This window comes from Dermacentor variabilis, chromosome 2 (assembly GCF_050947875.1).
Source record: "Dermacentor variabilis isolate Ectoservices chromosome 2, ASM5094787v1, whole genome shotgun sequence".
In the NCBI taxonomy this organism is placed as follows: Eukaryota; Metazoa; Arthropoda; class Arachnida; order Ixodida; family Ixodidae; genus Dermacentor; species Dermacentor variabilis.
The window spans coordinates 15,053,476-15,067,194 of NC_134569.1; the positions used below are offsets into that span (position 1 = coordinate 15,053,476).

General features: G+C 45.6%; 1 protein-coding gene across 2 annotated transcripts in view; it reads right to left on the reverse strand.

Annotated features, from left to right (window-relative positions):
- The window catches only part of Cul4 (cullin 4), a 70,505-nt gene that overhangs the window by 37,675 nt on the left and 19,111 nt on the right, over nt 1–13,719 (reverse strand). For both annotated transcript variants that reach the window (XM_075679726.1, XM_075679725.1), the window contains exons 5-7: nt 13,107–13,269; nt 11,431–11,603; nt 5,947–6,127 (exon numbers count right to left, since the gene is read on the reverse strand). In XM_075679726.1, the coding sequence (XP_075535841.1) occupies nt 5,947–6,127; nt 11,431–11,603; nt 13,107–13,269 (517 nt within the window). The remainder of the gene's footprint in view (nt 1–5,946; nt 6,128–11,430; nt 11,604–13,106; nt 13,270–13,719) is intronic.

Below are 13,719 nucleotides of genomic sequence, written 5' to 3' on the forward strand. Positions count from 1 at the left end.
TGTAGGTGGCACAGAACGAATATTCTTGGAGGCGTAAGGCCCAGTGACCAAGTCTTCCTGTAGGGCCTTTTCAATGAGCATAACTAGCAAAGCACGTGATGCTCTGTGACAACGGAAAATGGTCGGCCATATAAGTATGGGCGGAACTTCGCAACCGCCCAAACTAGGGCCAGACACTCACGCTCAGTGATGGAATAGTTGCGCTCCGCGGGCGAGAGGAGCCTGCTGGCGTAAGCGGTAACACGGTTGTGGCCACGCTGGCGTGCCAGTACTGCGCCAATTCCGTGACCGCTGGCATCAGTACGGACTTCGGTAGGCGCAGAAGGATCGAAATGGGCCAGAATGGGAGGCGTTGTGAGAAGGTCGATTAGAAGCGAGAATGCAGAGGCCTCGTTATCGCCCCACTGGAAAGGGGCATCTTTTTTCAAAAGCTCGGTTAGTGGTCGTGCTATGGCCGCGAGATTTTTCACGAAACGGCAGAAGTACGAGCAAAGGCCGATGAAGCTGCGCACATCCTTGACACACTTTGGAACAGGGAAGTGCGTAACAGCATGGATCTTGCCTGGGTCCGGTTGCACTCCGTTCGTGTCAACGAGATGTCCAAGGACGGTAATCTGGCGACGGCCGAATTGGCACTTTGATGCACTGAGTTGCAGACCGGCTCGCCGAAAAACGTCCAGGACTGCTGAGAGGCGCTCGAGGTGCGTAGCGAATGTGGGGGAGAATACTATAACGTTGTCCAAGTAGCACAGACACGTGGACCATTTGAAACCGTGAAGAAGGGAGTCCATCATGGGTTCAAATGTGGCAGGAGCGTTACATAGACCGAACGGCATCACTTTGAATTGATAAAGACCGTCCGGTGTTACAAAGGCAGTCTTCTCGCGGTCGAGATCATCCACGGCAATCTGCCAATAGCCGGAGCGAAGGTCAATAGAGGAGAAATAGCGAGCACCGTGGAGGCAGTCAAGGGCGTCATCAATCCGAGGTAGGGGATACACATCCTTTTTGGTAACTCTATTAAGGTGCTGATAATCCACGCAAAAGCGCCATGAGCCATCCTTCTTTTTTACCAGCATGACAGGTGCCGCCCATGGACTACATGACGGTTCAATAATGTTCTTGGCAAGCATTTTGCGAACTTCGGTGTGAATAACTTGACGCTCAGTCGGTGATACTCGATACGGGTGGCGATGAATAGGAAGGGCATCGCCGGTATTAATGCGATGTTTAACAGCTGTTGTTTGGGCCAAAGGACGATCGTTAAAGTAAAAAATATCTTGGTAGGAAATCAGAACGTGGTAGAGCGCACGAGCGTGCTTGGATGGCATGTCGGGTGCAATCATTTTCTGTAAGTTGGCGATGGTACAAGTTGCCGACTGCGATGGTAGAGGAGGATTGGCTGAATTGTCAACTGAAATCGATGCTACAGAGTGATCCTCGAATGAGCAAAGTTGGGCCAGAGACATCCCGCGTGGCAGCACTTGTGTCGTCAAGCCAAAATTGACCACTGGCAGGCAGACGCGATTCGCCCTAATTGATAAAACTGTATGAGGTACTGTGATCCCGTGTGTAAAGAGGACGTCTTGCATAGGAGCCGCGATATAGTGACCGTCGGGAACTGGTGGGGATGACACGAAGTCAACGTAAGTCAGTGTCGAAGGTGGCAAGCGAACAAAGTCGACGGAACTGAGGCGAGGAGGGTGTTGTTCAGCGGGATCCAGAACAGGCAGGTCGAGGCGGAGAGTACTGGCGGAGCAATCGATGAGAGCAGAATGTGCGGAGAGGAAGTCTAAGCCGAGGATGATGTCATGGGGACAGTGAGCGATGACTGTGAATAGCACGGTAGTGGAGCGATCGGCGAAGGAGACGCGGGCGGCACACATACCAATTACAGGGGCTGTTCCGCCATCAACATGGACAACAGGCGTCGTGGCGGGCGCGATTATTTTCCTCAGCCGGTTACGAAGGTCAGCGCTCATTACCGAAAAATGCGCCCCAGTGTCTATGACAGCAGATACAGGAACACCGTCGACTTGCACGTGAAGAAGGTTCAGATGAGTGGGCAACGTCAGGAGAGGATTTGGCGGCATAGGGAGCAATGCAGCGTCACCTCGAGGCGCTGCATCGTCTAGTTTTCCGGCTGGGAGCAGCGTCCGAAGGGAGTCGGCGAATAGGAGTGACGGGGCTGGGGGGAGTGAGATTGTCGTCGTTGGGGCGAAGGCGAACGAGAATAGGGGCGGTTCGGCGCAGGAGAATCGGTGGCGGCATTATCTGAGTGGGCAGCATAGGGACGAGAAAGGCCACCTGGGGGGGCAAGAGTAGGCAGTATATGTAGACTGGTTCGGGGGAACTCCAGCGACTGCGACAGTGCAGAGAAATGTGCCCAATTCGATGGCAGTGAAAACAAATTGGCTTGTCGTCTGGAGTGCGCCATTCAGAGGGGTTGCGGAAACGTGGTGGGTAAGAAGGTGCGGGACGGGGTGGAATCGAAGAAGCCGGGTGGGTATCAGGGCGATGGGCCGAGCAGATGGTGTGAATACCCATGTTGGCGAACTCCTGGCAGACAACTGCCTGGATAAGGGAAACAGTGACTGCAGGAGCATTGGAGGGGCTGGAGTCGAAGGCAGCCGGATAGGCGGCCTCGATCTCACGCCGGACAATCCTGGTAACATCGCCAGTGTTGTTGGGATGAGGAGCGTCGGCACAGGAAGATGTCGCTGGGGTGTTGGGCAGACGGGCAAACTGTTGGTCGATACGTCAGCTTTTAGCGAGTTCCAGGCGGCGGCACTCTTTTATAACTGCATCCATCGTCGCCACATTGTTAAATACAAGCAAGTTGAAGGCGTCATCGGCAATGCCTTTGAGGATGTGGGAGACCTTGTCGGATTCAGTCATGTGTGCGTCAACTTTGCGGCACAGAGCCAAGACGTCCTGAATGTACGTGACGTAGGGCTCTGTTGACGTCTGCACACGAGCGGAAAGCGCCTTCTGCGCGGCAAGTTGGTGACCGTAGGGGTTGCCGAACAAGTCTCGGAGCTTTTGCTTAAGCGAATCCCAACTGGTGAGCTCGTCTTCGTGCGTCCGATACCATACTCGAGGTGTGCCACCGAGGTAAAAGACTACGTTGGCGAGCATAATAGTAGGGTCCCACCGGTTATTGCGGCTGACGTGTTTGCACAGGCTGATCCAGTCCTCGACGTCTTCCCCATCTTTTGCCAAGAATACGCCAGGATCACGGGGAGCGGAGAGAGTGATGTAGGTCATCGAAGTGGCAGCAGGTGTCGGAGTCGGCGGAGTCGAGTTGTCGTCGCCGGGAGCCATGAAGGAAGGCTCGACGTACCGTCCACTGCGAGGCTCCGTGACGAGGTACAGGGAACGTCCACCTCCACCAGATATGTTACGTAGGAAGACACCGACGAAAAGCTATTTACAAGTATATTTACAAGGCGATACGCCGCAGTTGGCTAAGAGGCAAGAGCCTGTGCTAGCTTCCAATCGTCGTCGTCGTCGTCTTCTTACTGCTCGGCTCTTCGTCATTGGAAATACTATCCCGCAGCAATATAAATAGCAGGCAAGAAACAAGGATCATGACAGCGAAATCACATGAGACAAATGACACAATATGTGTACCAAGTCACATGGGACAAATGAAACAATATACGCCCATGACTATGCAATTTTCTTTTTAAATGTTTCTCTAAAGGATTCAACAATTCAACAATTTCAACAATGTGTCTTGGAAGTTCATTCCAAGCTGTTATTTCCAGAGGTAATGCAGTCTGCTAACACTTATCTCCCTCCCTGGTTTCCTCGCACTTGTTAATGGGGAACTTTTCGTGGTGGCCTACATCACTCGACTCCAGCCATACCCCCTAAAAGCATCCTTCATGTGAATACCCCTTTAGCAACTTTGCAGAACACCACAAGTGTATGACTCAAAGGTCAAAAAGAGCAAAATATGCACTACTCTAAAGATCAAAAGCAGCACTAGCGTCCAACTGAAACGATGCAGAGGAGTTTGCATCGTCATAATGATCAGCAGGAACTGTATGGGAATGCGAGAATGCTTTGTGCCTATTTGTTCCTTTATAGCCTTATTCTTGCATTTACTGCTATGTGTGACCCAGCACTGGCCACGAAACCTTCAGAACTGCATAATCACAGTCTATGACCAAAACGACAGCGACCATGGTTTTGTCCGCAGGGGTTGTGACGAGTAAAGCAGTTTTGTTTTGAGTAGGTGCAATGCGCGTGCAATGTCACAAAGATGACAAAAACTATGAAAGAAGAAGAGTGATCCTACTGTGGCCCACATGCTGGCAATCAACCCACCGGAGGCATCAAGATGGACAAGATGGATGTTGCCAACCAGCTCAGTGATGAAAAAATAATTGGGATATGTACGCAGTAGTGAAAATCCTGTCTCTGATAAAGATGCTGGTCTCATGCTGCGGCCGCAGTGCGAGAAATGTTGCGAGGCCCTTGCTGCTGCAAATGCTAATCAGTTATAATATGATGAGAATTACAGTTTCCACATTGCTTTCGTGCAAAATAAAAACAGAATCTGCACATTCTTTCAGTAAATAAATGCGTGTTCATGTAGTAACCATTTGTTTATTGTTCTCTTGATACCCTCGATAATTGGACATTCCGTTAATTCAGATATTTCTTTCTGGTCCCGTGAAATACAAATTAACGAAGTTTTACTGTATTAGCACTCCTGCTGAGCAGCTGCGTGCATGCCACACCATGGTGCATACACTGATTTGAGCAGATTGGACAGTAAATGTCAAAGTAAATCTCTTTATCTTTTCTTTAGGCATTGACAAACCCCAAAGGTTTTCCCTCGACCTCAACTTGTGCACCACTAATGGTATCTTCGACTGGTCGCCTCCATCCCCCAAAGCACAGTCGAGCAGATCTAGCGTTCCCCGAGCTCATAGGTAGAGGACAAGTGTGCGAGCCGAACTTGCGACTCGCTCTCGGAGGAGGAAATGGCAGATGCGAAACCACGTGACTACTGCCAACGTCCGATGTTTCGTCTATAAACTGACGGAAGCGCTGGTGGGACAAGCGTTCGTCGAGACATCAGCACGCAGTGGCATAGGTTGCCTAGGTTACAGTGGGCCGTCACCAACAGCAGCGACCAGCGCTGTGACGACATTTCAATCTCGACGACTGCTCTGACGACAGGGCTCGGAGTGCCTCAGAGCGCTCGAAGATGGAGGAGAGCAATCAAGATGAACCAGCCGAATGCATGGCGCGCACCCTCTTTCGACCAGCCGAAGACAACACCGCTCTCGAGAGCACTCCATAGCGCTCAGAAACGACCAGTCAAAGATGGCATAAGTTTATGCCAATGGTAAAATTGTTGCCAGCACTCCTCACAGCACTAGTGTTGTGACACACCTGGCACCCGCTGCACAGCAATAATTGTCTCGGGTGCTGTGTCACGCCAGATTGCACTCGTGCATCGTCAGAGGAGTCTGAGCACAACGCTAAACCTTGCTATCGCTTTTATTGCTTCACCTTCAGGCAAAACTACCAATTTTTTTACTATGTGCTGTACAATTTTACAACACTGCACCAACGATCTGTGTGTGCGTCAGTCTTGCATGGCCTTCAACACAGCAGCACACTGCAATCACAGAGGCCGGCCTGCACACAAGGTTAAATGCATGCCAAAAGTATAGTTTTTTCTGCTACAGTGAAGTTAGAGTGTCAAAGGCGTGGTCGATCAAGGGCCAGCTCCAAAACACTGGTGTCTGTTTACCATGACACAATGATCGCCGTGTGTTTTAGACACTGCCAATGACATTGACAGGAAGTGTGCACTCCTGCTTTCTGATGTCACAACCTTGTTTAGCCAGTTGGCGCATGTTCAAAATGACATGCTTAAAAGGATAAATTGAGAGCATAGTTGCCAGTGGCATAAGCAGGCACCTTGACATAGTGATTGAAGTGCGTGCACAGCATTGGAAGTCCATCCTTGACACGTGCAAACAGGCTGTACATGAGGCCTAGATCTCGGTTGTCGTCCAGCAGCTGGTCGAGACCCTTCTGAAGAATGGGACCCAGGTGTTGTCCCAATAGCTGCCTCTCCACGCAGCCGATGAGCGCTTTCCTGCATTTACATTAGAAATATTATGCTGGTAACATGCTCTTGCTTTAACAGTGCGACGTAGTTGTAAATGAAGTGTTTCAAACAGGCAAAACTAAATTTACCGTTAACACACACTAAATGGCGAAAAGACTAGTGTGGAGCCAGCGCAGTTGTGATGGGAGGTGCAGCATCTCTCTTCTTGCTTTGCTGAGAGATGGCCAAGGCATTAGCTGAACTGACATTGAGCTAAATGACAATGTGAGGGATGTGGTGACATCCTGATGGCATGAGAGAACAATTTTTGGTGTCCCTTATTTGTTTTCTACCCTCTTCCCTGTCCCTTTTGATTGCTTTATCTATTTATTTCAGTTGTAATAGTGTATTATAGCTGTCAGTAGCATCATTGTCCATCTCCTTCTCTCATGCATTCTGTTTGGCACCCATTACACCACAATGAATCTATCACCTTTCGCATAGCTTTGAAAGTGTCCTTGTGGAGTAACCACCTTCAGGTGCTTGAGTGTTCTGAAAGCTCCTGTGGAAGTTTTCTACACTTTTATGAATTTACGCATACTTGCTCTCTCTTATTTTTTTTCTTCTTTCAGTCAAGCAGGGTTGAATCGTCAGCTGCATCAGTACAATGCTTTAAAAAATGATACTTATATGTGGGTACAATTCCTACAAGCAGTGCTTTGAAGTTCTAGTGTATAAATAGAAATCTGGTTGCTATAACAGAGAGCGATAGATTCGATAACACATATAACGCATATCACATTATGGTTTGACTGTACTCTTGTAATACTGCAGACATGGCATTCTTCAGAAATTAATTTAAAGGGACACTAAAGGGAAATGCTAACTTGACGTAGACTGTTTAAATACCATTCCAGAAACCTCACAATGCTTGTTTCGTGCCAAGGAAAGACTTAGTTTACGAGAAAATTGCATCTGCAGGGTCCGAGTACCTTTATCGCAATTAAAATCTCCTGCCGCCCAACCGGGGAGCGGTGATGTTGGATATCCCATCAATCATTGCCCTTTGCTGCCATCGATGAGTAAAACAGTGCCCGACAGATGGCGGTACAGTTTTTTGCACAAAACGCAAACACCCGGCCGGGGAGAAACCAAGCCACGACAGAGCAGTGGATTTGCCGCTGCAGTTGCTTTTGGTCAAGTGGCGTGAACTGTACGGGCATCCCGTGACATCACATGGAAGTGGACTTCTCTACTGCTTGCAGTTTAAGCAAGCTTCGCGAGCCAGCAACCCCAGCGTAGCACTATGTGATAATTAAACTAATGACATGAGCGAAACTTTTCGGCCGCCCGCATCTTTGTGAAGGGTAATGTCAATCAGGTCTTTTTTCTAAAAATGAAATAAAACTGGACAAGTAGCGTTTTCTTTCATCCTATAATGCAATACAATTATGTTTTTATAATGAGTGGTTGACTACTAGTAACAGAAATGAAATTAGGAGTGCCTTCGTCATCAGGAAATACTTGAATGGCCCAGGGGAGTCTCTAATCGTGTCCTGTATTTACCTCAATTTGTCAATTACTAAGGCTCCGTTCACGATAATATTGACGCTTTAGAGATTCTCTCGAACTAATCTATTACTTTAGCTTCACTTAACATTTGCCTTTAGTGTCCCTTTAAGGTAGCATAAGTGAGATATGAGGTGGTGGTAGCATTGTCAAATCTCTGTACCAGCTCCTGTATATGTATTGATTAAGATCAATAAGAGTCAATTTAAAAAATGAACATGGCAGAAATGAGTATAATAAAGAGTTCATTGTTCTTCATCAATGCACTATGATTATGAACCAACTAGCTCAATGAGTCATTTTGCACTGACAGTGGCCAGTCAGTGGCTTTTGGTTGTGCATTGTTCAGAACCCCTGGAGGCAATATACGGGGCATTTTATTTCATCATTAACAGAATTCTTAAAAATCACTCATGACATGTAGCACAATTTAACTTCTTGAGCCAAATTACTCTCAGAGGCAGACACATGCACAAGAAATGGGTGAATATTGACTAATAAAAAGATTTTCCTAATTAACTTTTAAACTATTTACATTAAGCCACATATTATAATTGACAAATTGTAAGTGGTGACTTTTAAAGTCAAATTCCATTGGAACTAATTCTGAGGATAACACCAGTTTCAAGATATATGTTCCCAATGTTTGCAACGAAATTAATTGGTATTCCAGTAACTTTTCAGCTTCAACGCATCAAGAGGCATATTGTTAGAAAAGTAAGTGGAACAACTGTGCCTTGTTACTGCAAGTTTGATTGTGCTTATCTCAAAACTGGTGCTAGTTTCAAAACTTGTTCCAAATGAATGTGCTCTCTGAAATCACTGGCTTCAATTCATGTCTTCGCAAATTGTTCACCCTCAGACGGTCGCTGAAATTCTCCACACCAACTGTCCGCCTCCTGGCATATAATACAATAGTTCGTCCTACTTTAGAATATGCAATAATCATTTGGGACCCCTACACAAGAACAAATATTGAGAAATTAGAAAGAATTCAAAAGAACGCTGTCCGATTCATCTACAATTCTTACGATCGAACTGCTATAACAGATCTCCTTAAACGTAGTGGCTTCTCTTCGATTACAGAACAAGATCGTGTTTCCCGATTAAAATTCTTTTTTCAACTAATGAATAGCCACTACCATATTGATGCCTCACACATCTTAACACCTTTAACTGGTTATGCTACTCGTCATAAACACTTCCTAGCAGTAACCCCGTTAACACCACACAACAACTGCTTCAAATACTCTTATTTTACAAGAACAATAGTTGACTGGAATAAACTTCCTGATAAAGTCGTTACACAAGATTCTTTATCCCGTTTTTCAGGCGCACCTGCATTCATGAATCAACCGCACATACTTTATTTTCTCCTTTCTTCATGCATTTTGTCCTTTTGCCATATTGAATTCAAGCGTTGGCATGATTGCTTGAACTGTATGTTTTTATGAATGTACTTGTATGTTCCCACCCTGCTAAGATCTTGTAAAAGATCGCAGTATCTATAAATAAATAAATAAATAAATGTACTGCAATATGCTTGCTAAATTATTTCACTGAAAACAATTATTAAACTTTTGTGAATTGTTCAAGTATGTGCATTGATTTGCAGTCTAAGTAAACCTCTTGGAGTATTTTGGCTCAATAAGTAGACTTGTGATAAGTGCCAAAGGTGATAATTAAAAATTCTGTTAATGTAAAAGTAAAACACTTGGTATAGCACCTGTTGGAAAACCAAAAGATGTGAGATTGAGCACAACAAATTCAGTTAGTAGATTTCACTTACTTTTCCTTAAAAAAAAAATTGCCTCATTGATGATTCCTGCCAACACACAAAGTAATTATGGATTCGCACCAACTAGCCCACCAATGCATTGTGCTTTGAACACAAAGTAAGCCATGCAAATTGGGATATCATAGCAAAGATGCAGTTGTTGCGCAAGAATTTAGAAACATACAAGCGTTATTCTATCCATAAATCAAAACAGCTGCTCTGTTGTTTTGAAACAAAAGTTAGCACAGTTATAAAAAGGCAACCTATTAACCAAGCAGGCAAGGTTTAAATGTCTAAAATATCACTCACCAGTGGCTCTAAAGATAGTTTGTGCTGCAACACTAACAGCAAGTAGTACCTGCATAGACTGTCTTTTCATGGGCGCCACCACAATGCATATGCAGTGGCGCCATCTATGGGCAGTTGGCATGCTGGCTTGGGGGAGAGCTCAATCTTGTATGTCAGATACACGCTCGGTGCTGGTTTTTGGTGTTTGTTTTCGCACTCGCACAGTATGTTCAGCGTGACGGGGCATCTCCTACGTGAAAAGCAATCCTGTGAGATGTACTGAAGTGATTTAAGTTGGCATGGCCAGACTTTCTGCTGGCGTTGAAGTGGACGGAGCACGCAGCGTGATGTGTGCACTCTGGAGTCTACAATCATCCTCGGAGTTCCATTGTGTATTTCTGAAAATCCCGTTCACTAATGTGACTTTACATTAGTATCCTCCTTTAGTTCTAAGCTGCGGTTTAGTAGCAATGAAACATATGCGACGATCGTCACAGCATGGGTACTGATCTGCTACTGATCTGTTATAGTTTGAGAAGCGTTCAAACTCTTAGCTGTAGATTACATTGCATGACTACTTGGGTCAGTGGACGTGGTTTACACCCATGAATAAAAATAGTTTTGGTTAGTAATAACTGCATACCTTACAGTGTGAATTACACCTGTCCAGCAATGTGACCGCTTACAAACTGCACGAGCATACGAAGCAGTGGTAGATGCCGGATTACAGATATCTTCATTTTATATACTGCATGGTCCAAGCACGTGACATCAACGTTTATAGATCTGTAAACGTTGTGCCGCATGACTATGCAAAGCCTTACTGTAGCGTTAGCCTGTTCTCTCTCTTTTTCGAGAAAGAGAATGACAACCACATTTTTTTTTCTTCCAGTTTTGTTTGTCCTGTTCTCTACGACGCACTCACCCATATTACAGAAATTTTGCCCTCGCATAGAGCTGTTGCATTCTTTTTTGCGATCCAAGGATATTAAGGGTTTACAGTGCAAAAAAAGCAATGCCAAAGCACATTGCCTATATATGTATCATGCTGTTTCACCAACCGCAGTGATTGCTGTGTTGGGCAGTGCCATCAGCCGCCTCATAAAGGAGGCCAGCATAGACATATCATAGTGATTTCAAGTCTACTAGACTTGAAATGCATGAGAATGATGCCGGTGTGTCACAAATATTTGATAGCACCTGGCGCTTAGATGCTTCAAGGTTGCCTTAGGTTGGCTGTACATGAGCATGTACTCTTATGTTTTAGTTTCTACGCTGAGCGATCAGATAGTGAGGAGATTTTCCATTTCCTGGCATTACACAGACGCCAGTTCTCTTCACTCAATTAAAACCGATACACCGAAAATAGTTCACAACATGTACGCACACGATGGCTGATGATGTGCGTCACGTTTGCACCCCCAAGAGATATTTACGCATATTGTAGTTACTGATGCACCGAAAGGCTACACACTGGTTCCCCAACGACCTTGCAGGAACGGATATTGCGCAATTTTCACAAAGTGCAAGCTAGAACATTTCTAAATGGTTCTGCAGCATGTGACAGCAATACTTTCAAGCAACGCCACACCGGATCGCACAAGCCAGAGAGGAGAAAAGGCTCGCCGCGCACCCTTTCCTTCTCACCCAATGAAAAGGTTTATACAAAAGCACCAAAGGCAGGGGAATCTTTGGCAATGACAATAGGACTACTCACTTTGTGGAGTGATCCAGGTAGTAGAGCAGGCGCTCCTGCTCCTCATTCAGGCGGCGCTCGACGTGCTGCAGGTAGGCAGGAACCTCTGCCTCCTGAAGGAGCCGCTGGCCTTCTTCCCCGTAAAGCCGTTCTGTCGCCTCCAGGAAGCGGCCTTCAAACACTTCTCCGTACATCTGCGAACAGTTTTTCGGTCAAATGCATGTTGCAAACTTGGCTAAGTGTTTCTGGGAGCCCAAAGGTAAACATGGCCTAAATGCCATGTTTACCTTTGGGCTAACATGTTAGCTAAATGCGAAACATTACACAAGTGGAGCCAGTGTCAGCTACTCATGCTGCCATACTGTAGCAGGTTGGGGAGGCATAACCTTAAGCTTCACCCACAAAAATGTCAGCTACTCAAGGAACCAATTAAATATCACGACTTAGATCGCCCAATGCCTTAAAGATAATGTCACCAGCTATAATTGCTGTCTGGGGGCACAGGTACAAGTCAATAACATGTTGCTTTCAGGTGAAATGCTGCCTCAACTTGGGCCCCTGACTGGCTGTAGAAGCTTGCAAGCTAACTTACAGCTGACCTACTGCAATCTGCACTCTTTCGAGATGGAATACAGGGCAGGGTGCCGACTCATTGAGTTGTGAATGCAAAAGTACAACAATTTTGCTTTCTTTCACAAATATAGTACCTGTATTACTCATGTAATGTTCACCCTCGTGTGAAGCCCTCACTCCAATGCTAAAGGTCAGACATATTGTTACTAGTTTTTTAGTAGGGCTTTTGTCAGCTAAAGGTATTCTGCTGCCCTTGTTGCCTTACTGCTGCCATTTTAGAATTGCACAACACTCAAAGTGCAGAAAACAAATTACCTGACTTGTTAACTACCAGGTAAATTGAGTCAAGGGGCCACAAATGTAGGCGCCTTGATGTCCTCTGACATAATTACACAAAAAAAAACTCTAGTCATAACATTACATTTCTGATATGCACAGCAATGTAAAACAAGAGAGCTTCACAGGAAGATGGAGGATCGGAATGATCAAGTGTGATCAAACAAGGAATGTCGCTTAAGACACGATTTCGACAAGGGGACTTGTCTTCATAAGGGCAGCAAACGTCAGGGCACAGCAATGCGTCGATTAATCTCCAAAATCTATAATCTCTCAGCACGAAAATGCAGTTGTAGAAGCTGTTAGTAGCTGTACATATTTCATACTGAACTGAATGTATTTGTGGCTAAGATCACTTGGCCTGCTAAACAAGATTTCCTGGCGTTACTCTTCCTCATTTCCAATTTGCAAGAGCAAAAAATAAACAGCCAGTAAAATAAGATAAAAGTGTTTTCTGGGCAGTACACTAGAAAAAATCTACGGGTGAACCCCTCAGTGTGCCCTAATGCTTTATTCAATGTGACTTAATGTTTTATTCAGTGCCAGCTTGCATCTAAATGTAGCAGCAAGGCAGTAAGGATTGTAAGCATTGTCAAGAAACCATGCACTGTGAAACACCATGAAATCATTTTACTGCGTGGCATGGCAGGGAAAATTATGGTGGCATATGACAGCCAACTTACAGCACCTAACTATGCCTTAATTTAAGGCTGGTCATTCATTATTCGTACAAAAATCTTGTTTTGAGTCTACACCAGAAAGGTGTTCACATTGTGTGCAGGACTCACCTGCAAGTCTGAAAGCATTCTAATAAGGGATTTTAGGAGGGACCGGTCGACGGCATCACCACCCCTCTCGCGTTCAATCAATTCGAGAAGGCCATCTACGGTACGGCTCTGCACACCGGGATTGCTGGCTATGTGGGTGCGAAACAGTTCCAAGCCCACATCCCTGCAAAGAGCATTGGTCAAAGACGAGTGAGAAAAAGTGGGAACACATTAATTGCAGCTGTTTCAAGGCAGGACAAACACCTGAAGGTAAGTTCACCTTCAGCCGCTGCAGACATAAAACCTTTTTAGAAAGTCTGTAGGCTAAAAAGCATGTGACCGAGAAACCTCTGCCATGACCTATAGCTTGCCAAACATTGGAAGGCCAGGTGTGTGAGGGGTGCCATATGGCTCTGGTTGTGTGCTCTGAACTTCTACAGAGGGTTGCACATAGATAGTATGCCCTGCTCACAAATATGGCAGCTCTGAATCGTGCCTTCACTATGACCGATACTCATGACTTAGGTGTCAAAGATTACCTAGACTGCAATTGCACCAGTAGCACTTTGATGTGCGCTATTTATGTACAGTCGTGAGCATTATGACAGAGAACAACGAATTTGTTTTCAAGCAG